We start from the raw sequence: 26,931 nt of genomic DNA, 5'->3' as shown, positions 1-26,931 counted from the left end.
TCATAGAGAAGTCACATGGCTGAAGTCGACGAGATTTTGTTCAGTAACCTTGGAAAACCCCAAGGACCAGATTCAGCCAAATGGGGCAGGCTCAACTCCCAACAATGTTGACAAAGTTACAACAGAGCTAGATGTGACCCAAGACCAATACTGTGCACCTCATTTCCTGGAGAGAAGTGATGCAGCAAAAATAAGTTCAACATGGGAAGTAGTTATGTTACCAAAATGTATCATAAACAGACCTCCAGCAAATGCACAAATAAAGTAGGTTTGTTTGGCAGCATCTGCCCTGAGCAGGGGTTAGAACTGGGCTAACATGGCAAAAAAGAGGTTTCACCACATTCACAACCTTATTCCTTTAAATAATCAAAGGCTGCAAGCAGCTCAAGGCTATGTCTACACTAGCTCAAAACTTTGAAATGGCCATAAAAATGGCCATTTCGGAGTTTACTAATGACGCGCTGAAATACATATTCAGCGCCTCATTAGAATGCGGGCGGCCGCAGCACTTCAAAATTGACACGGCTTGTCCAGACAGGGCTCCTTTTCGAAAGGACCCCAGCAACTTCGAAATCCCCTTATTCCTATCTGCTGTTAGGAATAAGGGGATTTCAAAGTTGCGAGGGTCCTTTCGAAAAGGAGACCTGTCTGCACAAGCCGCGCGGCAGCAAGCCACGTCAATTTTGAAGGGCCATGGCTGCCAGCATTCTAATGAGGCACTGAATATGTATTTCAGCACTTCATTAGTAAACTTCAAAATGGGCATTTGCAAGGCCATTTCGAAGTTTTGAGCTAGTGTAGACATGGCCCAACTCTTGTATCTAGCTTACAAATTAATGTCATTGCAAAGACTCATGGGATGGTCCATTCAGATAGCCCTCTTGCAACTGCTTTGATTTCTCTCCTCTGACATATTAAAGTTTGCCCTTCAGCCAGACAGCAGAAACAAAACAATGTGACTTGGAGGCCCTACCAGCATGGACCGTCTGACATGAATAATGTGTTAGTAGACACATCTTTGGACAATTTCAAATAAACCATTTAGTAAAACTCCAAGTAAGGCCATGGACAATCACTAAGAGAAATAATGGCAACTTGATTGAATGTTCACCTAGTGCCTTGGGACACTGAAGGGGCAAGTCAACTTTGAGACCTCATTACAAAATTAGAGAAGTTTGACCTTCAGCTCCTAAGTCTAAGAGCAATTTCTGCTCCACTTGGCTGTATGCTAAGGCTCCCCAAATGCTTAATGCACCCTGTCCAGCAATGTGAATGGGCAAAAGCAGGGAGAGCCAATCAGCTGAGACAGCATTTCTTGGTGTGCAGAGGGATGGGTGTTTAAAAAGTGCCTCCTGGAGTTTTGGATTGTTGGTACCAGCACTAGAGTGTTCACGTTACATATGCAAGGAAGGGCCACCCCCTTGAGCTAGACAGGTGAAAAGTTGGTTCCTTAACGTAGCAGACAGCAAGCAGGGCTTCTGCACATCTGATTTGAATGCACGCAGTGGAAGGGTTGTATCTCTCTGGCTGGCTGCCCAAATCACACAGCTTTTGCCATAAGCAACAGTGGGGTAATTGCTGTCCTGATACCGTCAGAAATGTCTTGTGAAATGGGCTGGTTAATTTTCAGCAGGAGCTGGAAAATGGGGACTGGACTTTCTTTGTGGAGGGCCGGTATGCACAGAGCTCCTCGGCCCATTCAGCCCCTCTGCTCCCACTGAGTCTCCTCTGTTTGATGCCAGGGCAGGTGGGGGTGGAGAAGCATCACTGCAGCTGCCTACGCTGCCTTTTGTGCATGATGCCAGCCAGCCTCCGAGAGGTGCTGGAGAATGGCTATCTGGGGGCAGGTGAGGAAGATGAGTCCTGGGGGGTTTGTGGGTTGCCCAAGGACAGCAGTGCACAGTCAATCATTTCCATAGCATCTGAAAAGGTCTGAGGGCTGGGGCAGAGCCTCGTGTGTCCAGTCTCAGAATTGCTGGCAACCTTCTGTCAGCGAGGTTATAAAACTAATTAGTGAATGAATGTGATGTTCATAAAATGAGAGCTACAGGGTTGGCCTGAACCATGCACAGTACTGGCAAGATTCCTCACATCGAGCTCTGCTAACCTACTGCTGCCTGGAAAAGACCCTTTCTACTCCACACCTGGGCTCTGCCAATTGCTCTCAGTCTGCACCTGAAAAACCCTCTCCCTGGCTAGTTGAGTTCTGTGCCTTCAATAGCCTTCTGCCAATGCCCCTCAGTCCTAACTATCTGCCTCAACCCAGAGCACCTGTGCCCTCATCGCCACAGCCATCTCCCCAGCCCTCTGTTTTTTTGTTTGGTCCTCAAGCTCATGCACAGCTCTGCTGATATATTTTGCCCCATCTGTAATACTTGTACTTCTAATCTTGGCTCCCTGCAGAACTGTACTTTTGTCTCAGTGGAGTAAGAATGAAACCATCTAAATGCATTTCCCTAGTGCCCTATGTGAGGAGAGCTGGAGGGAGCAGGGGGAGGTCGTGTAAAGCAGTATTTCTTAAACTATGGTCCATGGAACACCCGTGTTCTGTGAACAACTCGCAGGTGTGCTGCCAGCGTCTGACACTTTTTTGATCCATACACTGATGGTCTACATTTTCTGTTATTAAAACCAGATACCAGTGTTATTTCATCATTGCTATAATACCTTATTAAATTATTTCATTATGTTTTTGCTGTATATGTTGTTCTTTAGGGGGTTTTTTGGAAGAAAATTTTCATAGGTATTCCATATGAAAAATATTATTGCTTGGTGTTCTGTGGTCTCAAAAAGTTTAAGAAACACTGCTCTAAAACACTCCTCCCACCATGCTTATTGGCACTATATTTCTGTCACTGCCCAGCCTGCTCATACACTGCAGGCAGCTAACATGAAACTGCACAACCACCACAAACAAGGCCAGCCAGCAGCTTTCTTTCCAAAGAAACAGGCACCATTTTGTCATTGACTGAACTGTTGCAGGAAATAATGGGTTACTCAGAGCTGAAACCAAATTTTTGTGCCAGAGTCCAGCTCTTAGCTGTGCATATGCACCAGGCCGTTGTGATGGAACATGTCTGTGATCATTTCAGATCCTGGATGACTGCAGAGGAGAATTTCAAACACCTGCATCTATTCTGGGTCACCCAACTCCTGAAATGCTATGACGGTAGCAAATTTATCATTCTCTGCTTTCCTTTTCTGTTTTGTTCTTTCCATTAAGACCTGCATTTTTAGTAGAACTATCCGAATTTTTTTCAAATTGTGAGGGGTTTGAATCAATTATTCATCAAAAACTTAATTGTCAAGCATAAAAGAAAAAAATGCTTCACCAAAAATGGTTCAAGATATTTTTTTCTGTATCTCTATTAGAAAGAAAACAAACCAACAGGAAAAACTTTTGAGGAATTCCTGTAACACATTTCACAGGGTTTTTTTCAACCAACTCTACAAGTTAGTAAGTGAAGCTTCATAGACTTATAGAGTCTATTAGTTTTCAGTGCAACTGTAGCTGTGTTGGTCCCAGGATACAGGAGAGGCAGGATGAGTAATGTAGCTTCTTTGATTGAACCATGTTGTGTTGTTGAGAGGGACGAGCTTTCAAGCTCCAGACAGCTCTTTTGGAAAGCTTGTCTCATTCCTCAACGTAAGTTAATCCAGTAAAAGATGATAGATCTAACCCACCCTGTTTCTCTCAAGGGGCAAATCCAGTTAATCCAATTTATGTTGTTCAGGATTGTGAAAAAGTTCCCACCTGCCCCTGAGTGACAAAGTTTTGTGCTGTCCACACTGGCACTACATTGGCAGGAGCTGCTCCTTCACTTGCATAGCTTTCACTTTGCACTGAGCTGCAGTAATTATGCCCGGGGTGAGTGCTTTCTCGTCAGCATCGTGTGACTTCATCAGATGCATGACAGCAGTGCAGCTCCTTGTTGTAGCATATTATAGCATAGGCATGTCCAGAATCTATTAGGTCATTCTCTCACTTACTGCTCCCTACATCCAATGTAATCTCTGAGGGCCACATGTTCCCCAGAAGAAAACTGATCAAAAAACCTTTCTCCCTAACTTGACCAATGGACACGTCCTGTTCATCAATTGATCTCAGGTCTCTGCTCCTGCTTCTGGCAACTTGTTTGTATTCTTAGGTCTATGATTTGGATTCTTTTCACGCAGACTGCTTCCAAACACAGAACTCATTAGATGTCAGCGGACAGTGCAGCTAATGGACACTGGGGTCATGTGATTGATACAAATACTAAATCATCTTGACACATTGTAGCTATGCCGTGTTTCTTTCACTAAATGACTAGCTAAGATTGCAGAAGCTGCTTGCGCTGATGGAGAGTGAGCGATCTGTGTGTGTGGTGTGTATGTGCGTGCGTGCGTTTGCCCTGTGAAGTCCACTAAAGTCTGATCACAGTGGGTAAAGCTACACAATCCCCAAAGTTCCAAGCACCAGTGCTGTTTCTGGAAGGACACACATTCTCCCATAAAGTTTCATTTTCCATATTAAAAGTCTTAAGTCTTAAAAAAACAAAACACCACCACCACCAACCATGAGTTGGTTTTCAAGGGCAGCTGTGTTTTTGTCCTCTCTGCCAGAAGCACATTCTGCACATTGGTATGGATCTCTGAAGCCTCAGTGGTTTTCTGAAAGTGTTGCATAGGTGGGTGGATGTACCTGCTGGTAGAGACGGACCGTGGATTGCAGGAAGATAATCTCCTTGGGCTTCATACAGACATTACGCCCAAGATAAACCAGGCATAAGGAGAAGGGGAAGTACATGAGGCTTCTTTCAATTTTAGTTTAGACCTTGTATCTTCTTTTCCACTTGTAGGCAGGAAGGCTGTAGAAAATGCGGTATCTTGTCTGGAAAGAGGTGGTGTTTCAGAGAAGGCTCCTAGCCCTGTGTGCTCGTGGTCAACCTGTTTGTTTCAATGCAGCTGCAAAATCAAAGCATAACTCCAAGTTCCAGGGCAGAGGGAGGAGAGCAGAACCTCCTGACAATGGGTTGACCATAGGGATACCTGCATCTTATCAGCCCACTGCTGAAGACCAGGTAGATCCTGGAGGGTGATTTATTCAGCAAGATCCCAATGTTAATTCCAGGCTTAAAATAAATATTGCAACAGATTAATTAGTCTGGACTCAAGGGCAAGAAGCTGTGGAGAAAATAAGCCAAATTCACCCTTCTGTAGCTCCACTGGAGGATGAACACAGCCCATTAATTTCTACTTGCACCTTGTCCGTGCCCCTTTCCTTTCTTTCTGAAGTGCTCATTATAGCTGTTGAAGTTAGCAGTGCCCACAAACAGGAGGGGGGGAAAAAACCAACCCTCTAGGTTCCAAATTGTGTATCTAACCCAACATATCACACATTCAGGCTGTGTGAACTTTATGCCAACATGTGCAGTTAGGTTGGAATATACAGCTGGCCTGATGCTTGAACAGGGGCCATTTACTGGATAACACAGAGCTTGGAGGCCAGACATTTTATTTTCTTCAACAGAGACCTAATTTAATTTTTTTTAAAAAGCATTCATTCTGCATGGAGGTCTACTGCTGCCCAAAGCTTTGTCATATGAATTCTGTCAGGTGCTGCAACGATTTTAGCTCTCCACCCCAAGTACTGCATTTCTCACCACAGACTGCAGCACAGCATCTGCTACACTGCCCAGTTTTAAACCTGAAAGCTGTAAAATATCACTTCTGCGATAATTAACCAGAAATTACCAGGGTTGTAATAAGAATGGCTGCAACAGAGGCTAGGGATGTTATTTTACCACTGTAAATAACCAGTAATCAGAGGAGTAACATTTTACTTGTTATTGCCCCTGTAACCAGCTGCTGCTTGGCTTATCTCTCTTTTATGTCTTCTTAAAGATTAAGGCCCCGAACCTACAGCTGGCTCCACAGGGGCAGGCCCCTATGGGATTCTGCCCAGATGCCGGAGAAACACTCCCATAGAGCCTGTAGCAGAATGGAGGCCTGCACAAAAAGACCACCTGCATAGGCAGACTCAGCCATCATGCGCTCCTTACAACACACTGCTGCTCAGCACATGCAGTGCTCTTCCCTTTGCCCTCGCGTTGCTGCCTCAGCCTTATCAGAACTCAGGGAAAAGATGAGAACAGTTAATTATTCGGGAAATCAAAGGCAGGAGAGGGCTAGTTCTCTGGATTTTGACTATTAGGTGCAAAGAGATTTTGTTGTCGTTAAGTCAAGTAAACCATAGCCTCTGCATTTGCAATGATGAAATTTTGCTATCCGTCAGCACTGCCCTGGATTGTCTGGATAAGCATCAGGTCTAAAAAGCAGGGTTATCAACTCCTGTGATGCTTGGTGTTCTTCTTTGAGCTCCAGCTCTTGGGCATCACATTAGGTGGTGTAAGTCGGAGCTTCATTGAAAGAATAAAGGAAGTTCTAAGTCCTTGTGGTTGGGGAGAAGAGCTCGAAAATGTGACTTGTAAGGGCTCAAAGACCTAAAGGCAAATAAAAAGAACCTCGAATGTATTAATCTTTTAAAACCCTACCTTTTAAACCTGCTTCTGCACTTGGGAGGCTTGATTCATTTTTGAATGCTTGGGGACGGCTATGCAAAGGAGTTTTCGCTCCCTGGCTTATAAAAAGCCCCTGCCTTTATCAAACCTTTAAGAGCTTTATGAAAGTTCATGGGCTGTCCTCCTCAGGGCTGGTTGTTTGGTGTTCTGCACGTAATGAGACTAGGCTGGTCAGTTTTATTTCCTTGCACTGATCTAGCAAAATAGTTAGGAATCCAGCACTGCTGGGGAAGTTTCAAAGGAAAAAATGCAGCACTGAAATACAGTAGACCCCCAACTTATGCAGAGGTTGCATTCTAGCGCAACCCTGCGTGAGTCAAATTTCATGTAACTCAGGGAGCCACGAAACTGACCAGCACAGCAGCACTGGTCAGTCTCCCTGCTCCAAACAGGAGTGGCTGCCACCCGACAGGGGCTTCAGCTGAGAGTCAGGCTCTTGGCTGCCGCCCGACAGAAACCAGGAAATTGAACAGCGCAGCAATGCTGGTCAGCTTCCCTGCTCCTCTGAGTGGCACGGAGCTGGCGCCTGGCTCCAGGCTGCCCACCATGGGCAGGAGCCAGGAAACTGACCAGTGTAGCTGCAGTGGTCAGTTTCCCAACTCCCCTGAGTGGTGGGCAGCCTGGAGCCAGGAACCAGCTCCCTGCCACTCAGAGAAGTGTTAACCTGAGATACATGCAACTTGAGTGTGTGTATCTCAGGGTTCCACTGTATGATGACAATGAGGGCAACAGATTGGGCTCCAAACATTCACACACCCGCACACACTTTTAATTAGTAATGCCAAACCTCAGGGGTCTACACTACCTGATGGGCTCTTGCAGAGCACGTATGTTGGCAGCAAGAGGAAGTGCAAAGTAGTTGAAGAGTATTGTTCAACATTTTCCTCTATGAAGGATGTATTAGCTGCTACACTGGTGCCTGTGCTGGGAAGGGATGGGGCCTGACTCCTGTCCAATGCACTATGCTACATAGGTAAAACTTTGCTGTGTCTAGCACTGTGCTGAAAGCAAACCCTATGGAAGACTGCAATACATGGGATGGGGAGGAAAAAGGCTCACCCTTCCCTTCCCCTTTTCTTTGCAACTGAGCTCCATCATGCTCGTATCGTCACTAAGGGATACTTTCTGTTGGGGCTGTGGGGCTATTCTCCCCGTTCCCCATGTTATAAGGAGAACAGCTCCATGCACCCACAACAGGAAGAGTCAAATCACCCTGAAGAGATCTTCTGAGCTGTCTGGAGAGGAGAAATCAGCCCTGAGATGAGGCATAGCTTGCAGGATAATAGCCCATCCACACTTTGCTTCTTTCCTCTCCGCCAAACTGGGTGTCTTCTTGGCAGAACACTAGGGCACATGGAATGTATCTCTGGCCAGGAAGAGGCTGCACAGTCCAGCAAGTGTCTGTGTAATAAGATTGTTGAAGAAAGTGGGCACTCAGGATCTGGAGCAGAGAAGGTTGAAAAGAGTCTACATGTCTGCTCACGCAGAGAGGGATGTTGCAGAGAGAAGCAGAGCCAATTACTCTCAATAGTCAATGGAGGAGAAGTAATGGGATTAAGATACAGCAGGGAGAATTCACGTTACATACCAGGAAAGATGCTATCATGAGATGAGCAGACGGGCAATCGAACAAGCTGCCAAAGAAATCACCATCACCGCCACAGACGCAGCTGAGCTCAGACACTAGACTGCAGAGAGAACAGCCCAGCCAGTTCAGACAATGCTGCTAAACCCAGAGTCACATAGAGAGGTGGAGGGGGAGGTCCTTCAGTCCCACTCACCAGGGATGGGGCAGAATGCTAGTGGTGGTTGCTGCCCCACAGATAGGGGAATTAGGGCTTTTTGCTGACAGTGTTAGTAACGTGCCTCATGGAGAATTAAAGCATCTGTCTCCCACTTCACTGTCAGCCTGGCTAGGCACAGTGTAGGTTCCTCTCACCTCCTGTTTCACAGGACACATATTTACTAGCCCCTCTCTCCTTCATAAACACATACACCAGTTCTGGATGCTACTATTCTCCCCTGCTCCCGAGACAGGCATATGGGGGAAGGTAAGAAAGTGGCACACTGGATGCAGAGCCCAGGCAAACTGAACCCACGCCTGGCTGGACTAGATGCCCAGTCAGATAGTGAAGGGGGACACCTGTGAAACACTGATTTGAGCCCATCTTCTCTGGGTTTGTCATCCTCAGCCCAGCCCATCTCCTGTCTTCATCCTGCCCCCCTCAGCCCCAGGGCTGTGCACCACGCCCAGGCCCAGCCGTGACAGGGTCTAAGATCCACTCTGTTGAGCATGACTTATCCCAGCACAGAGAGGGGAACGCATGGACTGGATGGGCTTGTCTAAGCCCCTGCTCAGAGAGTCAGGCAAGGCACAGGCCTAACTCCATTATATCTCAGGACTGGGGGGAGGAGGGAACCAGAGAGGCTGACAGAGCCTCTCCTCATGTTCTCCCTCCCTCACCTGGAGCCTGATTTCAGCGACATCTGTGCCAGTGATAGCGATTCCTTTGGCAGCTTGTTCAGCTGTCCATCTGCTCCTCTCATGCTCACATGGTCCCTGGTACCTAACCTGAATTCTCCGAGGGAAGCCAGGAAAGTCTGGTGAGACAGTCCCATAAGTTGGGGCAGCTGTGAGCCATCCCCCTAGCCAGGAACCTGCATTGGGTGACAGTTTCTGTCAGCATACTTTCTAGGGCGTACCAGTGCCTGGGCTTGCAGCTGCACTGCTCCCCTCAGCAGAATCTCAGCAAGCGCCAAGGACACGGGAAGGCTGCAGGGGTGGAGGGCAGCTACCCTGGAGCGCTGACCCTGCGTGCTACGCCCTGCCTGAGGACAGCACTTCAGAAAAACAGAACCGCCGCTGGCTTTGGAAGGGATTAATTGGCCACTGGTGTCTCTGATCTCAGCATTTCCTTCCCTGAGCCCAAGGGAGTCCTTTGCTGCACAGTGAGAAGCTCACTTATCTGACGGGGGAGGAGACTCTTAATTCAGCTGGACAGCTGGATTTATTAATGGACTAACGTCAGGCAAGCGGGGAGGAGGTAATTGTGCTGCAGAGCCAAGTTAGTTAGAGGCTGGGTTGTGTGTTGTCACACACAGACATGCACAAGGTGCACCTGCCCTTTTCACATCAGAGAGAGATGGCTAGTGTCTCCCCCTGCCCCCTCCGGCACAAGCTTCCCCAGGTATCCTTGCATCTGCCCCCCTCCCCCACTGGGTGCCACTGCACTGGTGAGTAAAGGGTGGAATTCGCAGGGAAAATAAGGCTTTGTCTCCCAGTGGGGAATTCACGGTGAGAGAGCAAACTCCAGGTGGCGTCTTTCTCCTTGTTGCGGAACGAGAAGCACAAGGCTGGCCTAGGAGATGGCAAGTTGCTCTTAAAGGTGGCCCCAAATCAGTGGTGGCTGAGTGGTTCCTGTACAAGTGCTGCTATATGGGGTCCTGGGCTTGAATACTGTACCTGCTTCTACTCTCCCTGGGGCTGGTAAGGGCCTTGGGGCATTGTAAAGCTGATATCACAGTCCACAGTGAGATGGTGGGGTGAGGGCTGGGAGGAGCACTGGACAACCCGGGTCAGGCTTTGGTGGTGGTGAATTCTCAGCTCAGGGCAAAACTTCTCCCAGTGCACTAGAGAACTGAGTGGGGCCACGCAGGGAAGCTGTATTTGAGACAGGAACTGGGCTGGAAGTGTGGCTTGGGCAGGGGAGTTTGTTCTTTTGCCAGAGCAGGTGGCTCCCCTCAGTCTGCAGGGACCCTCTGAACAAGGCAGCAGCAGCCTATTTTTATTGGCTGGCAGGGCAGGCTCTATACTGAGATTTGGAGGGTGGTGGAAATGAAAATGGAGCTGTCTGAGGACCAAGATGAAGCTAAGGCCAGGGGAGAAGAATCCTGATGTGAACAGGACTGGGACGAAGCTAAGGGACAGGGTGTCTGACAGCAGAGTTTTGCTGCTGGTGATGGAAGGCGATAGGCAACAAAACCTTTCGAACCTACCCCAGTCCTGGGGGCTCCACCCTCCCCCGGGGCTGAAAGACCTGCCAACCCCTATAATAAATCCATGGATTTAAGGCACCTGAACACAGAAATAGGGCAAGGAGGACCTAAACGAAGCCATCAACAGCTGGGGAAGGACAAGAGGTCCTGGGTCCCCTCTCACATACCCCACTCTCACCCCATCGATATCAGTGGAGATACTCCTCAATACCAAGGCACAAGGACACACACCATTAGTGTCACTAGCAGCTACTCCATTGACTTTAACCAGAGTTGCCCAGGGCCCTGAGTGAGAGCATCATGAGGCACCTGCAGCCAAATTCAATTGATATAAGAGGAGCCAGTGCAGCTGTAGCTTCTTCCACCAGATCTGGGTCTGACAGCAGCATAGTTTTTGCATAGTGTGCAGAAAACAATGGAAACAGAAGAGCAGAAAGATAGCCCAAGGCCTAGTTATTTATACCTACCAGTTCGTAAAGGGTCACTGCCATTTAAGACCAAAAATGCAGGTTTTGTAGAGGGAGCAAGGGAATTGCACAAGACATAACCAGCACAGAACTGACTATGAGGCCTTAAAAAAAGCTTTACTTCATACCTTCTTATTACTTTTGAATCTAGTTCCTGAGAACAACTAAGTGAAACTGGCTAGAAAAACTCAGCGTGAAACTGACCAGCCTAATTTCATCGAGTAAGTGGCAGACCAACAAAAACTTCACCAGCAACGGGGCAAAATCAAGGAGGTGTTTAAAATTCTTTCAGATCCAACCATCTCAGGTCTTGTTAGTAACACAGGGAAAGATCTTTCTCTTGGAAATGAGGAGAGAAGTTAGCAACTTATTAACTCTGATTAGAGAAGTTCCCTAAAGCTAAAGCAGATTCTGGAGTGACCAACACAAGAACATTACTGAGAAGAGGGGCTGGGGATGCAGTGAGTGGTACAGGCACTAAGGTCTACTCAGTAAAACAAGACAGCAGAACTGGACCAGGGCAGTACCAAATGCAATAACACATATGGTTCAGGGTGTGTTACTTGTCCCCTTTACATGGCTGACCTGCAGAGGGACAGACATCTCCTGCCACAGCTGCTAGTTAATGGAGTTAGTCTTTTAGCTGGAGCAGTGGAAGTCTATGCTGCTGCCTGTGCTCAGAGCTTGCAGCTGACTAGAGGTGGGAGTTGTTCCACACAGTTCTCTGCCATGGTGGATGATGGGAATGTCATGGGGCTCAAGGACAGGAAGGCCTGGGAAGATCACTGCCCGCTGTCATAACCTGGCCATTCAATGGGCATGGATCAGCTGGCACAATGGAAAAGAAGCCTTAGGAAAACCAATGATCCTATAATGAGCTCAATAAGCATGCTGACGTTCTACTGAAAGGGGCAGTACAGACAGAGCTTGTGGGCCTAGACGGCCTCATCACCACTTTCTCACGTCCTAGTATAGGCACAAGGATCTCTTTTAAAATGCAGTTCGGCCTTGATTACTTTTCCTTCTTCCCTCTCACTACTAAGAATTTATGGGCCCAATCCTGCAAACCCTGCCTCATGCAAAAAGCCTCACTGTTCCCCTTGAGTAAGGGCTCCTTGCAGGAATAAGGGTTTACAGGACTAGGAGCGTGCAGAGACTCTGATCATGCAAGGTGTGTGCATATGAAGTAGTAAAAGGGGGGAGGGGCAACCACAGTCAGGCCATACCACAGTTACAAGAGCAGTGGCATTCAGACCTGGGTGTGACATGACCAGGGAACAAAGCTATTTCACTGCAGCCAGGTAATGGGCTCCTCGGGGGTTTCCTTGACCACTTTCCAAAATGATCCTCTTGTTTCTAACCCCCGCCCCCTCCACACACAATTTGGCACAGACAAAAATGCCTCAGGTGTCCATTGCTGCTTCTCTAAGGACCCGACCCACCCCGCTGACCAGTGTGAGTAGGACCACTGACTTTAAGTGACTGCTCACATCTAGGAAGGTCATCTGCAGGAGCATGAGTCTGTAGGATCAGCTCCTGAATGGCCTCACCAACAAGCGCCACCAGCAGGTGAGCTCACCCACAAGCACTAGTTTCAGGGAGAAGGTTAAAGAAAATGACCTGTGTTGGTTCTGATCCTGCTACCCTACTGCAGTACATAGGTGGAGCCTCACTGACCCCCGGAACTCCAAGTTGATGCAGGGGGACCCCTCACGTGGATCACATCGCAGGACGGGGACCTGAAAGGTCACCTGAATTGAGGTTCTGTTTTCTCCCAGCACCCAAAGCTAGGCAGAGAGCTGCAGTCATTCTACCTCTGCAGGTGTTTAGCTGCTCCCTGGGAACTGGCTCCTGCCCTCAGGGCTTGGTGAGGTTTTCCACCACCTGCGCACCTGCTCCCAGACTCTGTACAGAACCTGGGAGCACGGCCTTTGCAGAGTACTTTGAATGTAACTGTTTCTCTTCTCCTTTTGGCCGGCCGGGGGGCTCCACCCATTTGGTCTGTGCTCGAAGGGAAGCACCTGCAGGGCAGGTTGTATAGGGTGGTCCCCTGCAGAGCAAGTGGAAACCCCTTAGAGAAGAGTGTGGGAGGCAGGAGCTGGAGGTCACGCTGAGAGGAGCCCTCTTGTGAGCACATGGGCCCAGGGGCTTGCATTGTTTTAGGTTGCCAGCAGCCCTTCCCTTGGTGAACAGGGACCATAAAAACTGCATCACCTCTCCTCCAGCCCCTCCTTGCCTTCAGAGCTGTGTGCCAGAGGCAGCTTGACTTCATGCAACATTTCCCCTTCCTGAGACCTGCCAACCTGCTCTTCTATTATTAATAGGTAAACTGCAGCTGAACCTGACAGGGCCTCCCTTGATGACACACTGTGCTTGGCTGAAGTAATTACCACTAGACCTCACTCACTTCAAGGCATGGGGGGTTCCTATCTGGCCACCTCACCCCTGCCCCAGGGGAGCTGCTGGCTTTCAGAAGACTTCCAGCACACAGCGGTCTCCTCAGTTTGCTTTGCCAGCTGGGCCTTCTCCTGCCAGACCTACCGGCTTCATGCTGTGACCACCTGGCTCTGCCAGATCAGCTTGTTCCCTGTTGCTTCCCGCTCTTTGCAACCCCGCATGGAAAAAGTACGTGGAATGCTTTAAGTGTTACCTAGGGGAGGCCGATTCTTGGCACCAGGACCATCTGGTGGCGATGCCCATCCCAGCAGCTGAGAACAGCATAACAGTCGGTGCACAGTCTCAAAAAAAGGGGAAAGCAGTGGCCTGGTGGTTTTGAGCATTTCTTCTAACCTGCCCATCACCTCTGTGGGCCTGGGTGCCCCAGGATCTTTGGCGCGTGAAGAGTTAATCGCTGCTCCCAAAGGGACGGTGCTGCCAGTCCTTGCTCCATTCAGCCCAGAACAGGGAGAGTAAGTCTGCAGCACTGGTGGAGAGGGGCGGTGGGCGCAGGTGCAACAGGGTGGTGTCATTTAGCACCATTGCAGCCAGCCGGGGCCTCTGGAGGCAGAGCTGGAAACTACGGCACCCCGCTCTCTCCTCCTTTGCTACCATTCTTTGCACCTGGCGGTCAGTCTGTCATTGTGCACCATGCTACAAGCTGTCACCCCCTCCTCCGTGACATCCAAGGGGCTGGAAGGAAACACAGAAGCTGCCGAGCTTATCCTCAGAGCCCAAGAGGCAGCGACCTCCCCATCCCATGGGCTGAGTGAGGCACTGGTGCCATCTTTTCCTCGCTATCCCCTCCGTTCCCAAGTCCCTGCGTCTGGATGCGTGGTGGTGACCAACAGAGAGACCCTTGTCGCCCAGCACTCACAGTGAGGTCTCCATGCAGGACCCATTCCGATGGAGGTGGCGGTGGTCATGGTTGAGGCAGCCCTCGTTGCGGTGCACAATAAGGACAGGGAAGTAGAGGGCGTCCTGGTAAGCGGGAGGGTCTTCCTCCCCCACGGTGACCTGGCTGGAGAGGCGGGTATGCTCAGTCGGGCAGCTCTGCTCGTTCAGGCTCCCACTCCGGCTCTGCCACAGGCAGCTGCGCCGAGAGCCATAGAGGCGGCCCAGTGAGAAGCGGCTGCTGCTGAAGGGGATCCTGGGGCTGCCATTGCAGATGCTCAGGGCGCTGCGGGAGAAGATGGAGGAGCTGCTTATAGTCCTGTGGCACCGCTCACAGTTCTGCCGGTAGCCCCCATACCTGCAGGCAGAATAGCTCGTGCAACTGGAGAGCCCCACAAGGTCCATTAAGACGGCCTCTGAGTAGCTGGGCACTAGCTGCTGGTTGGATCTGATGTGCCACTCCAGCTCAGTGCTGTCGACCGTATTGACACGGGGCATCCTCCTGCAGAAGGAGCGTTCCTCGGCCGGTGTGGCTGCCACATAGTCAAAGCCAAAGAGCTTCTCCACGTGGTAATGGACATAGGATGTGCGGTATTCATTCAGCACACGCAGGGGCCAGGAGAGGGTCAGTAGAGCCGCCACCCAGAAGACATAGTGGGACACATACCAGGGCAGGTTGTCTGGGTCTGAAAAGGCCACCATGTATTCCTTGAAGTCCACATTCTTGAGGTGCATCCCCTCCCTGGCCTCCATGTAGTCATCCAGCCCCTCATTCTCAGTGAAGAACCGGGCGCGCTGGGTCAGGTAGGAGTTCTCGGACTCCACGTTGGCAAAGCTGAAGCATTTGGTGAAGCGGAGCCGAGTGGCCGGGTAGCTCTCCAGGTCCATCAGGTCCTTCGAGATGTCCTTGACCCCACAGTTGGAGTAGTCAAACTCGGCCTCCGCCACATGGGTGTTGACCCTCTCATGGTACACCTGGGTGGTGGTGTAGGCATCCCCATTGCGGTAGCGAGTGACCTGCCGGGTCCTCCGGACATAGTGGTAGCTGATGGCTTTCCACCAGATGCACGGGGTGGCCTGCTGCATTCTCTGCACCCGCTCATGCACGCTCTCCACGTCCACTTTGTACTGGAGCTCATTGCGGGTGTAGCAGTGCCAGCACTCCACCAGGTAGACCACGTAGAGCATCACCAGGAAGGCCAGGGGGATGTAAACATAGCCATTGGAGCAAGGGCTATCGTGATACATCATGGATTTGCCCTTGTAGGCACTGTCAAAGGTCAGCCGGGTGACCTTGGTCACGTGGCACCAGGTCATAGCTCCCATGCAGCCGTACATGAGAAGGGACAGGAGCAGGCATTTCCAGTGGGATTCTCGGCAGAGGGACTTACTGAGGGACTGCTTCACAGGCCGCTGCTGCTCCGGGCACCCAGGGGAGAAGGGGAGAGAGAACAGGGGAGACATTAATAGCCTGCAGCAGAAGGGGAAAACCAGCCCACTGACGAGAGTGTTGATTAGCTCCCCCAATTAGCTGGGTAAAGAATAAATCACAGACTGCGGTCCTCAGAGTCAACAGATCCCATTCAGAGGCTACTCCTCAGAGATAATCCTCTCAGCTGGCAGGCGAGAGGGGCCAGAGGTCCGTGCATGTCTGGGGATAATGCTCCGTGAGAGAGATGCCCAATTCCCGCACTGTACAGCCTGTGACTACCACGGTGGGAACCGGTGCCTGCCTGCTGCCATTGCGGGGCTGCCCCTGCCTGGACGCTATGGGCAGCTGGCCCTCCCCTCCAGATTGAACGTGGTCACATTGCTCCGTTCATCAAGGAGCATCACAGTAGAGCAGTCAGGACCCCTCCCACTCTGGCACTTAAAGCCAAAGCTGTGTCTGTCAGGACACCTAGGCAAAGACACTCGCACCTCTGTGGGAATGGCAATTCCCTGCTTGCCCATAGGCCTATGCCATGATTCACTCTTGCTGCCGGCTGCAGCCCCAGGTTAAGTGGCAGCTTCCCCTCCACCTCGCTGCCTGCCATGTGTGTGAATCAGCGAGGGGCTCCCCAGGCAGCAACTCCACTTGCAGGGCAGCTGTCAGCATGAATGGCAGTCCCGCTGCTAACCTGCCAGCCACACAAAAGGCCCTTCTGCGGAGAGCTAAAGCGGGTTGTAAATCGCCCAGCAGCTCCAACGTCTGACACAAATAGCACTGCAAGTGGAACACTGCTCTAGCATTTGAGATTCCCCCCGCACCTCAGTACTGCAACAGTGACCTCTGGCATGCTTGGCAAGCTCCCCCCAGCACTGCAGCAGCCACCTCTCACATGCAAGTTGCTCCCAGCACTGTGACAGCAGCCTCCCCCCATGCAAGTTCCCCAACACCCCCTTTCCTGCAACAGTGACATTTAGCATGCACCTCCCCCAACCCCACCTTCCTTCGAGCACTGCAGAATTTGGCCTGACACTAGGGTGATAATCCTTCTTGAGAAAATTGCTCTAGGGCCTTTAAAGAACAGGACTGGGCAGGATACCTATTTTACCCCCTCATCTAAAACACAGCACCTGTATTAGAGAATCCCAAACTGTTCTGATAGCAGAAGTTTGCTAATAACTCAGAGAGAGCACCTCCCAAAGAGCCCACACCACTTACTGGAAGATGTCCCATTCAAGTACTGGTCCTGCCTGACCTCTGGCTGGTTTATATGGCAAGTTAGTGAGCAGCAAGCCTGGATGTGAATCTATGCACATCAAATAGCACAGCAGTGTGCAGGGAGATGTCTCATGAGCTGCTAGCAAAACAATTGTTAAGGGGTGTTGAGACCTTACTTTTGCTCTTCTCCTCTAGTTTAAGCTGAGCAACATCTGCCTCTCAACATCTCCAGCAGTGCCCTAGCTCCTGTGCTTTGAGGGTGGGATGATATGTGGACCTGTAAATGTAAAGTGGACTTGATATTCACCTCCCCTCCTATAAAATATCATTTTGGTTGTGTATGGCTGTAGCATCCCTCCCCAGAAGTGGCTGCACTTCCACAGAAAGGGGAGCAGTCCCTTCATGTGTGCAACCTGGTAAGTGCCTTGGGCCAAAGAATGTAACAGGAATCTAATCTATTATTTACTGCAACAGGCAAAATAATAATCCCAAGCCTTCCCTGCATTACTGACAGCACTTGAGGCTATTGAAATGGACAGAAACTTGACTTGATTGCCCAGAGGCTGTCTGTTAACTATGTACGCTTCTCATCACTTTGGCCCTGGAATCCGTCTAGACTGGCTCATTTTACTTCCTGCCTCTTCTGCACTAACACGGAGCAAGCAGCTGCTTCTAGAGAAACCTTCTCCATTATTATTATTTTGTATTGTACTGTATTACCATTGGAGCCCAAGTCTTGGACCAGTACCCTGCTGTGCTAGGCACTGTACAAACACAGAACAGAATGAGGGCCCCTACCCCAGCTGACAGTCTGGGTATCAGAACAGAGATAGAATGTGGATGGAGGTGGATGGGTAAGTACAAGCAACTAATGAGACAACATTGGCCCATGTGATTGTGGCATCACCCACTGTGGCTGCTATTTGTCTGGGTCTCTGATTAGACTGATCTAGAATCAGATGTTTTGCATTCATCATTCTTTTGTAACTCCCCTCTGAGGCTTACAAGCCCCAAATAGACCTGGAAAGGGTTAATGGGCTTCTGAAAGCTCCCTCAGCCCCACCTGGCACGCCTGCAGTGGGGGATCAGACCTGAGGGAAGGGGATAAAAAGAGGGAGAGCTAGCTGGGTAGGTGGCACCTGGGGAAAGAAGAGTAGCTGGAGGGAGGCACTGAATGAGACTGCAGTGAGTCACAACTTTCCTGGAGGGAGGTAAACCCTGACATGCGACTATCTGGATATACCTGGGAACTGCCAATGGTTGCTAAGCCAAGTCATTGCAGAAGGTGCCTCATCTGACATGAAGTGGGCTGGGTGATGGACAAACAACACTGTAGGGACTCAGAACCAGACCCAGCTTTATATGGCCTCTGATTTGGACTCTTCTACCCCAGAGCAGGGCTGGACTTCTGTGGTGCTCGGGCTGGAGGGCTTAGACATGTGAGCCACATGAGTACGATGGAAAGTCTGTTGGGGAACCTGAGTCTAAGTGAATGCAGTGCCATGAGAAGGTGCACAGGGATGGGGTATGGGCAATGACCACCCGCTGCCATTTGCAAAGCCCAAAATATCATTGTTCTTAGACCCAGCAGCTCCCTGGACACCTAGCTGAGCTCCCTTATGGGGTCCAGCCTTATTGACCGCAAACTGTGCCTGTTTTTTTACCCTGTGGTGCATCCCCTGTCTTGGTGCAGTGAATGAATACACTATCAGCAGTGTGCATGCAAACTTAATCCCTTGTTCTTTCAATAACAGCAGCCCCTCTGGCCCCTTCTACCCAAGGATCACAAAATGTTTTACAGAATCTAATGAGCTCAGCCTTGCAATGCCCCTGCTCCCAAAGCCAGACCTGTACTGGTATCACCACAGCAGACAGGGGGACATGAGGCACATAGTAGGGTGGGGACTGAACTAGGGTCATCATACAATGAATCGCTGGCAACAGAACCTGGAAATCCAGTGCTTTAACCACAACCCCTTTGTGGCCAGGGCTAGATCCTCAGTCGTGACTTGGCCTCCTAAAAAGTTCTGATCCTTTCTTCCAAAGCTTGCCAAAAGGTGACCCTGCAGACCAAGTTCTGATCCTGCTGCTACCAAGGGGAGTTTTGCCCCCGAGAGGCATGGCACATGGATTTGGCTCAGAACACTGAGATTCCTTCACTCTGCTGCAGGGAGATTTCCACTTTAGGAGCGTACCTTTGAGTGGCACCCAGAGCACCACCTGTTGAACACCAAAGAAAAATGCAGCCAGGGCACACTCCACGACGGAGAGGGGGTGGCTGGATAAAACCCTTCCCTGTTCCATCAAGAACCCATGTTTCAGCTGCTCCTGCTGGAGGATTAAGGATGTGGAACTCCCAGCGTGTGCGTGGAGGAGCTGGCAGGGTTTGAAAGCTTGGGGATGGGTCTCTCAGGTAGAACTAGTCTCCAAGCAACTGCCTCAGCACAGATAGCTGGGAGCTGGCTGTGTGTGTGATGGGATTGGGAGCTGTAGGTCTGACAGAAGCCAGTCCCAGCCCTTTAACTCACGACACAGAATCAGTGTCACATCTGTAGAGCTTGGGAGGCTGTGAATGCAAGGCTGAAGCAGAAAGGGAGAGGAAGGAGAACAGGAGGGAAGGAAAGGGAGAGGGCCTGTTCAGAGCTGTGCTGAACCCTCTCAGCTCCTCAGCCCTGTCACACAGTCACAGCAACTCCCTGGCTTCCTCTTCTGTCCCCATCTCAACCCTGCCCGGCCCAAGATCAGATCTCCCAGACTGCTCCTCTACTCTGCTCCCTAACTCAGCCTGCCCTGTAGAACTGCAGGAGTTCCCTTTGTCCTCTGCTCCCTGGCAGCATCACAGGAGCTCCAGGACCCCCTCGCTTCCCTCTTTCAGCTCCCCAGCAGAGCATCCATTGGAGCCTCACAGTCAAGGAGTCCTGCACTGCTGACTGGCCCAAGAGCACCTCTCTCTGGGGACCCTTCACAGTGCAGAGGGGGCCATCAAAGAGGAATTCCCCAGCTTCCTCCTTACACAGCATGGGTTGCAGCCTGACCCAGCAGTCCAGAGTCTGCTTTACAATGCAGCAGGAGAACTCCTGTAATGCTGGAGGGCAGGAGAGCACAGGGGACTCTGGAAAAGGCCTCTGGCAGATCCCTACGGTGCATGCTAATCTGAGGACGTGTTGATTTTACTGGGCAACAGGGAACAAGGAGCATGATTCCAGAAATCTGGCTTTGTTTGCAGTAACAAAGAGAGAAAAGGAACCATCCCAATATTTCAGTGTGCTGTTTTGACAGGGGTGGGGGTATCAGTCCTGAAGAGAGAGGGATCCCACGTTGTGTGAGACAGGAGATAATTAGCAGCACCGTGAACTTCAGCTGATAGCCAGTGCAGCGTGCGACATGCTCTCACTTGCCTGCTCTGCTCAGGAGGCAGACACCCCGTGCAGTAGCTTCCTGGTAGCCCTGTGGTTGGTCCAAAGAGAAGCCCTTTGCAGTTACCTATCCAAGTCATCAGAAGCACCGGAGCAAACCCTCTATCCCAGAAGCTGGGTTCGGTAGAGCTCTAGTCCACGCATCAGCCTCCTCCTGAGACTACGCAGCATTTAAATGCTGCAGTGCCTTACAGGGACACAGCATCCCTGCTACAAATTGTGCACACCGTACACATACACATGCTCCTCTCCTGGGGCTGCAAATTTACGCTCGGTGAAAGACCAACAACTCCGAAGCTATCACCCCTAAAGGCCTATCTGCTAGGGCTGCCTGAAGGCACTAGCCAGGATGGAGAGTCCTTCCTCTTTAAGGAAGCAAACCCGAGTCATGGAAAAGTCCAGAACACCAAAGAAGCCGACAAAAGGGAAATCCCTTTTTTGCTGGAAAAGTCTCTCTCTCAGCAGTGGAGACTGCATTACAAGTGCAGCTGTAATCCGCTCACTGCAGCCCAATGAAATAGGGCAAACTTCTCGCCTCACTTCATTGCAAATGGGGTTAGCCTCTTGCTGAGTTCACTGTAAGCTTCCTCCACTGGCTGTACTTAACCTGTGAGTGTTTGGCTCATCTACTCTTACACTTGCACCTCTGCAAGTACAGATTCTTCTACTACTAACCGAGAGGAGCAGGAGTCCAGCACCCTGGCTTCCAGCCCTGGCTCTCCGCATGACTTTGATCAAGTCTCTTCACTGCTCAGTGCCTCAGTTTCCCACTCTGTGTGGGAATAATGATCCTAAGCCCAGTGGGCTGTGAAGGTGGAGTTCCCAAATGTGCATGAAGTGCTTTGAGGCACGACTTCCATACCCTTACACAACAATAACTACTCCCAGGTTCTGCCTCTAGCACCATCACTAAGACTAAAGATGCTGAAAGCTGCAGTAAGCAGTCAGTGCTGCTATGGATGCTTGTAGCAGGACGGACCCTCTCTTACTTGCTTCCACCTGGAATGGTTGCTGCAGGGGCAAAACTTATACTGGGCAGTGAAGTGAGGGCATGTGACTGAAAGCAGCATGGAAGGGAGGCAGTGAAGGAACAAAATGACACACTCACCGTTTGGACTAAACTCTTCAAAAGGCTTCCTGACCTTGAGATCTGGGGAACCCCCTCCTCCCAGCTCCCAAGAGACCGAGGAGAAAGTCTAACCGGCACTGTTCTATCCCTATCTTCACTGCTGCTCCAACTTTGAATACAGAGCAAACTGAGAGCCCCCAGAGCTCTGTAGCTGAGTTGTGGCTCCAGTCAGAACTCTTTCCTAACAGCCCAACCCTGCCCACATCTATGACCCCTCTACCTAACAAGTGTCCTAACCTGTTCCCAGACACCTGGGCTCTTATGTCCTCCCTTAAATGGACCCAGCCCATGCCCAACTCTGCACCAATAGCTCTTTCCAGCCTCTGCCATCCATCTGCCAACCCACACAGGGGCTGAGAAAAGACTTCTCACTACCCCTCCATCTCACCCACCAAGAATACCCTTGATTTCTGTACACGCATCTGCTCCCCCCAGTCCATCTCCATGGCTTCATAACACTCGGCTTTCCAGCATCACCTGAGTAGGGACTGTCCAGGGATTTGAAAGGTTATATGTCCCACAGCCAGAGCACCAACATTCTGATGTCATGAGCCCCAAGACACCAGTGTGGGGTTCAGGTGGCCTCTGCCTGGAACAAAGGGGCAGCGAGTTGAAGATTAGCCTGCTGGGAGTCATTAGCAGCAGTTACCATGGCTCTGCCCTGCAGATTGGCTTACATCAGATAAGAGAGTAATAAGCGTTGTGCATCCCCTACAGCAGCCAATCCCCAGAACAGACTTGGAGGGGGCACTCTGCCCTGGGTCAGAGCTGGGAAACCCAACTGACTTCAGTGGGAAAGCCCCAGGGCTGGATGTCCCTTGTCTCACTCGGCGCGAGTGTCAGACCCCAGCAGTGCAAACCCTGCAGCTGTGCCCCACATCCAAACACCTGGCTCGCCCAAGGCTGGCAGTGCCACCAACTGCAGAGGGGAGGGGAAGGCTGTACATCAGGGAGCCAGGGAGACCTAGAGGAAAGCCTGCTTAAGCACTGGCACCAAGACTTCCAGATTACACAGGGATGCATGGACGGTGTGTTCCACGCACAGAAGTCACTTCAGAGCAGGGGCATAGCGATGACTCAAGTACCCTCGGCTTATTCCCAGGCCGCAGTGTTAGTTGGGGAAGGCTGGAATTGCCACTAATGGATGTCTGAAAGATGCTGGTTTCATTTGTACCTCATTCGTGGTGATGGAAGCAAAGAGCTCTACGGAACCGGGCCAGTGATAGGTAGAGGGGCCAGAGCCATCCCTGGTGGAACTGCATGGCCGAACAGAGAAGTACCTGTGTGCGGCAGACAGGAAGGAATTTTCTGCATTCCCTCCAGCTTTCAGCCAGCCCTGCTGTTACGCAGAGCGGTGGCCAAATTGGTACTAGGTTTCTGAGACTAGGTTATGACAATACAAGGCACCATCAAAGGAGGCAGAGCTACTGCAGTTCCCCCTCACCTTCATCTCCATTGTCCAGGCTCCTGTCCTTTTCTCCAGTGTCCGCTACAGGCTGCGCCCAAGGGGCCTTTACCGCAGAGATAGTAGCTGGGCATGTTCCTTAGGCACTCCGTCTTTGGGAACAGTGAAGGCACCAGCGTGTCCTCCCAGTCTCCATGGGAAAACAGTTCATTCCCAACAGGACTAGCGGCCTCGGACAGGCTCTACCCAGAGGGCCCCCCAGCGTTTATGATGACTGGGCATTAAAGGGGACATGTTGCTTTTCCCAGTTCTGCCCTGATGGACAGGGATCAAAAGTCACCAGGGGGTGGTGGGTTGTCTGGTACCTATGTGAAATGAGCAGATGGTGTCTCAACCTGATTCCTAAGGGACAACCATCTGCATTATGAAAAACACCAGAGCAGTTTGGAGAGTAAGAGGCTTTGTCCTGCTCCAATGGAGTTTCCACATAAGGTGATAAGAGCCTACTGTAGCTGCTAGCTAAGGGATATATTCCTTTAGCTCAAACAGTGGAATAGCTCATGCTTTTAGCACAGTCGGTCCCAGACTCAAACCTTCTGTCAGCCCAAACAGGGTCATATTATACTGACTTCCTTGTTGGCAGCCTCAGCAGAAAGATCAAAGACTGGATATTTTACTGACCCCAAGGCTAGGGACGGCATGGCTCATCTTACACTTCTACACATAGAAGCCGTCATTCTCCAGGACTCTCGCTGCAGTCCCTGTGCTTACACGAAAATAACACTCTTTTAAAAAAAGATACACCATATCAGCTAGGCACTCAGCTCCCATTGAGGCATCAGTACACTCAGCCTTTCCCACTGCAGACCTGCTGGTTCAGGTAGAAAGAGATGAGGGACCTTGTCCCAGCAGACAGCGGGCATCTCCCTACAATCCAAAAATCACTCCAGTTTGGCTCTAATAATTGTCAGCATCTGCTCAAGAGAAGCCTTGGACTCAGGAGACTAATGGGCATGGAATGGGAGTGTGGCAAGGAAGCTATGCGGAACGTGGGTCAGCGGGACAGCTCTGTGCGAGGAACCCAGGAGTGCAATGGCGGGGACAAGAATACACGTCAGGAGCGAGGGTCTGTAGGAGAGCTGTGTGTGTGCAACACTTGCACAGCTTCCTCGTCCTGCGCTCTTCGTCATGCTCCAGCTGGTGCTCAAGTCTCCCACAAATGCATTCACAATTCAACACATTTTTAGCAAAGTGCGCGCGGGCGTGTGCTTCCCAAGTAAATGGAGGTCCACAGAACACCAGAGTTATGCAGCAGCCAACAACTATCGACCCACCCTCCTAGCAGCAACCAAATGGTCCTCCCAGGGTACCGAGTAAATACAGTTCTGGCTGCACGTAGCCCAAGAACTGATAGCTCCGGCAAGGGCTGGCCCCACAGCTGCAAGACCAGCATCATTAATCCCCAGGTAGGTGTTCACAGTGTCGCACTGCCCGCAGACCACTGGAGGTTAATCGTGGTCAATAACACTTCATTTCCTAGGGGACCCTAATAAGTGAAGGTGCTTCTCCACTAAACAAGAGGACTGTCCCTCCCCTCCATATTTCTGGCTGGCTGCAGCACAGACAGCTCCTTCTGGCTGCGTGTCCAAGGCTTGGCATCTACAGGAATGATATTCAAGATGACCACAGTGCACCAGCATGCTGGAGCCAGGGAGCACATGGTTCCTAGCCTACCCTAGTCTGCACTTCATGCCTCCCCAGCTTTCACCCCATGCCTTAAAAAGACCAAGACGAGCAGCTGCAGCTCCTTTGTATCCCAAATCCCCGATGCACCCCACAGAGCAAGAGCTGGGGAATCCCTCTATCTGCTCATCTAACCTCCCACTTCCCCAATGCCAGTCCAACCTCCTTCAGGAGAATCATGTACCTATGCTTGCCCCTCATATGCTCCCAAGGGGGTTTCCTGTATTGTTGCAGGGCACCACAACTTCCCTCTACTGCAGGAAGCCAACACCTTTCAGGTCAGTGCCCAGGGCTTTCCACTAGACAGGGAAAATAAGCCAATGCCATCGTCTGTTCCTGCTGCCTCCCAAAACACCCAACCTTTCCACACCATCCCATGCACCTTCCAGCCACCCCTCAGAGCTTTTCAGTCCCTGTGTTTGTATGGCTGCTCCAGTTCTGAGCCAGAAAGACTCAGCTGCCATGGTGATGAGCACAGAATGAAGCAAGAGCCAGACTGGAGAGAGGGATGCATAGATTGTAAGTCGGGAAACAGCACTATCAGTTCCTATGGATGGTATTTAGGTAGACAGATCTTCTCACACCCATAGCCTGGCTAAATCTGCCCTGGCAGGTGTTAGGTAACTAGGTTACGGGGGGATCGGCTGCCAGACAAGCGCTTCCCCTAGCTGTGGCAATTCAGTGCTGCTGCCCACCAGACTGGCGGGTCCCAGAGATCCCAGCCGCCCAAATCTGCCACCGGGACAGGGGCAGGGCTCCCTTACCCGCAGTCTGCGCCTGCCTGTTAGGCCGATGGGAAACATGCTCCATACCCTTGACCAGGCTGAACTGTCTCCCGCCCACTGACCCATACAAGCGGGAGCTACAGACAGCCCGCTGGGTCCCCTCCCGCCCGCACCCGGGCTCGTCCCTGCAGCCTGCGGGGCGCCTCCTGCCTTCCAGTCCCTGCCCCCAGCCGCGCAGCAGGGCTCCCTTGGGAAGGCGCCGAGCCAGGCTGCCCCGCGGGCGGTAGCTGTAGTAACTGGATGCACGGCCCGGCCCGGCTGTCCTGCGGCGGGACGGGACGGGACGGGAAAGGGCGGGGCGAAGCCTTTGCCCCGGCAGCGCCCTGCAAAGCCGCCCCTCCGCCCGGCCGCATGCAGCCGCTCCACGGCCCCAGCGGGGCTCGCCGTCCTCACCTCCTCGCGGCCCCCCTCCGCCGGCACCGAGCTGCTGCTGCCTCTCTCGTCGGCCGCGGCCGCCGAGGCTGGGGGGGACATGGCGGCGGGCGGCCCGGCGCGCTGCCTCCCCGCTGGCCGGCGCCCAGCAGCCGCATTATCCCGCCCGCAGCCAGGCGCTCGCCGAGCGGCTCGGGGCCGGGGCAGCCGCCGCCGCCGCCTCCGCCGGGCCCCGCATGGCCCCGAAGCCCCGCGGCGCTGGGCGGGAGGGTGGCAGCGGCCCCATGGACGGGGCGGGGGAGGGGGAGCAGCAGGAGGGGCCGGGGGGGCGGGAGCGCGGCCGCCTTCGCTCCTCTCTCTCCCTCTGCCGGGAGAAGTGTGACCTTGAGGCTGCGCTGCCGCCGCCTCCCTCCCTTTGTGCGCCGGGCCCGCGGGAGCCCCTTCCCCTCCCCTCCGCCGCGCACCGCCCCTCCCACGCCCTCCGCGCGCCGTGCGCACGAGCCCGCCCAGCCTCTCCGCGCGCCTGCCGCCACGGCGGGCAGAGGCGACCCCGCTGCCTCGCTCCCCGGCCTGGCACGTGTTGGGGTATGAGAGCGCGCGAGGGGAGCACGGCCCTCCCGCCTGCTCCAGCCCCTGCCCCCCCCCCACGCGCGCGGAGCTGCAGCCCGTGGCCGCTGCTGTCGCAGCCCTCCTGCCAGGGAGAAGCGTGGCTGGGAAAGGGCTGCGGCTGGCTCTGCAGGGGGAGGGGGTGCATGGAGAAATCTTCCAGGCCATGTCGGGGCGGGCAGGACCAGTCCTCCCCATTTGATCTCCAGGCAGTGAAATGAGCTGGGTGGGTCGCAGTATACAGGTGTTCAGCTCACAAACCCCACCGAGGGAGCCCTGCCAACCAGCGGGTTCCACTTTGGAGCTGCTGGTATCAGCATCTGTGGGTGCAGATACCCACAACTGCAGATACCCATTTTAATATCTGGAATCCTGCAGATTTGCAGATCTCTCTTTTATGCGCATGGATTTCCGCATCTGTGGGTAACCAGAGCTCATTTTTGCAGATGCAAATTTTGCATCTATGCAGGAC

The 26,931-nt window shown here is 51.9% G+C and overlaps 1 protein-coding gene across 4 annotated transcripts in view; it reads right to left on the bottom strand.

The window, feature by feature from the left end:
* The window catches only part of TMEM151B (transmembrane protein 151B), a 37,419-nt gene extending 11,255 nt beyond the window's left edge, over positions 1-26,164 (bottom strand). The window contains exons 1-3 of one of the 4 annotated variants that reach the window (XR_012644941.1): positions 25,875-26,164; positions 13,677-15,772; positions 725-6,485 (exon numbers count right to left, since the gene is read on the bottom strand). Coding sequence is in view for 1 of the 4 variants with exons in the window: in XM_074989784.1 (XP_074845885.1) it covers positions 14,336-15,772; positions 25,875-25,955 (1,518 nt within the window). In the remaining 3 variants the exon portion in view is untranslated. Of the gene's footprint in view, positions 1-724; positions 6,486-9,800; positions 15,773-22,992; positions 23,412-25,874 lie in introns of those variants that run through there. The other 3 variants (XR_012644943.1, XR_012644942.1, XM_074989784.1) reach the window with 3 other exon arrangements.
* Positions 26,165-26,931: the final 767 nt, after the last annotated feature.

This window comes from Carettochelys insculpta, chromosome 3, assembly GCF_033958435.1.
Source record: "Carettochelys insculpta isolate YL-2023 chromosome 3, ASM3395843v1, whole genome shotgun sequence".
NCBI lineage: Eukaryota > Metazoa > Chordata > Testudines > Carettochelyidae > Carettochelys > Carettochelys insculpta.
Note: the sequence above shows the minus strand (reverse complement) of the source record. Positions and strands in the feature narration are given on the sequence as shown.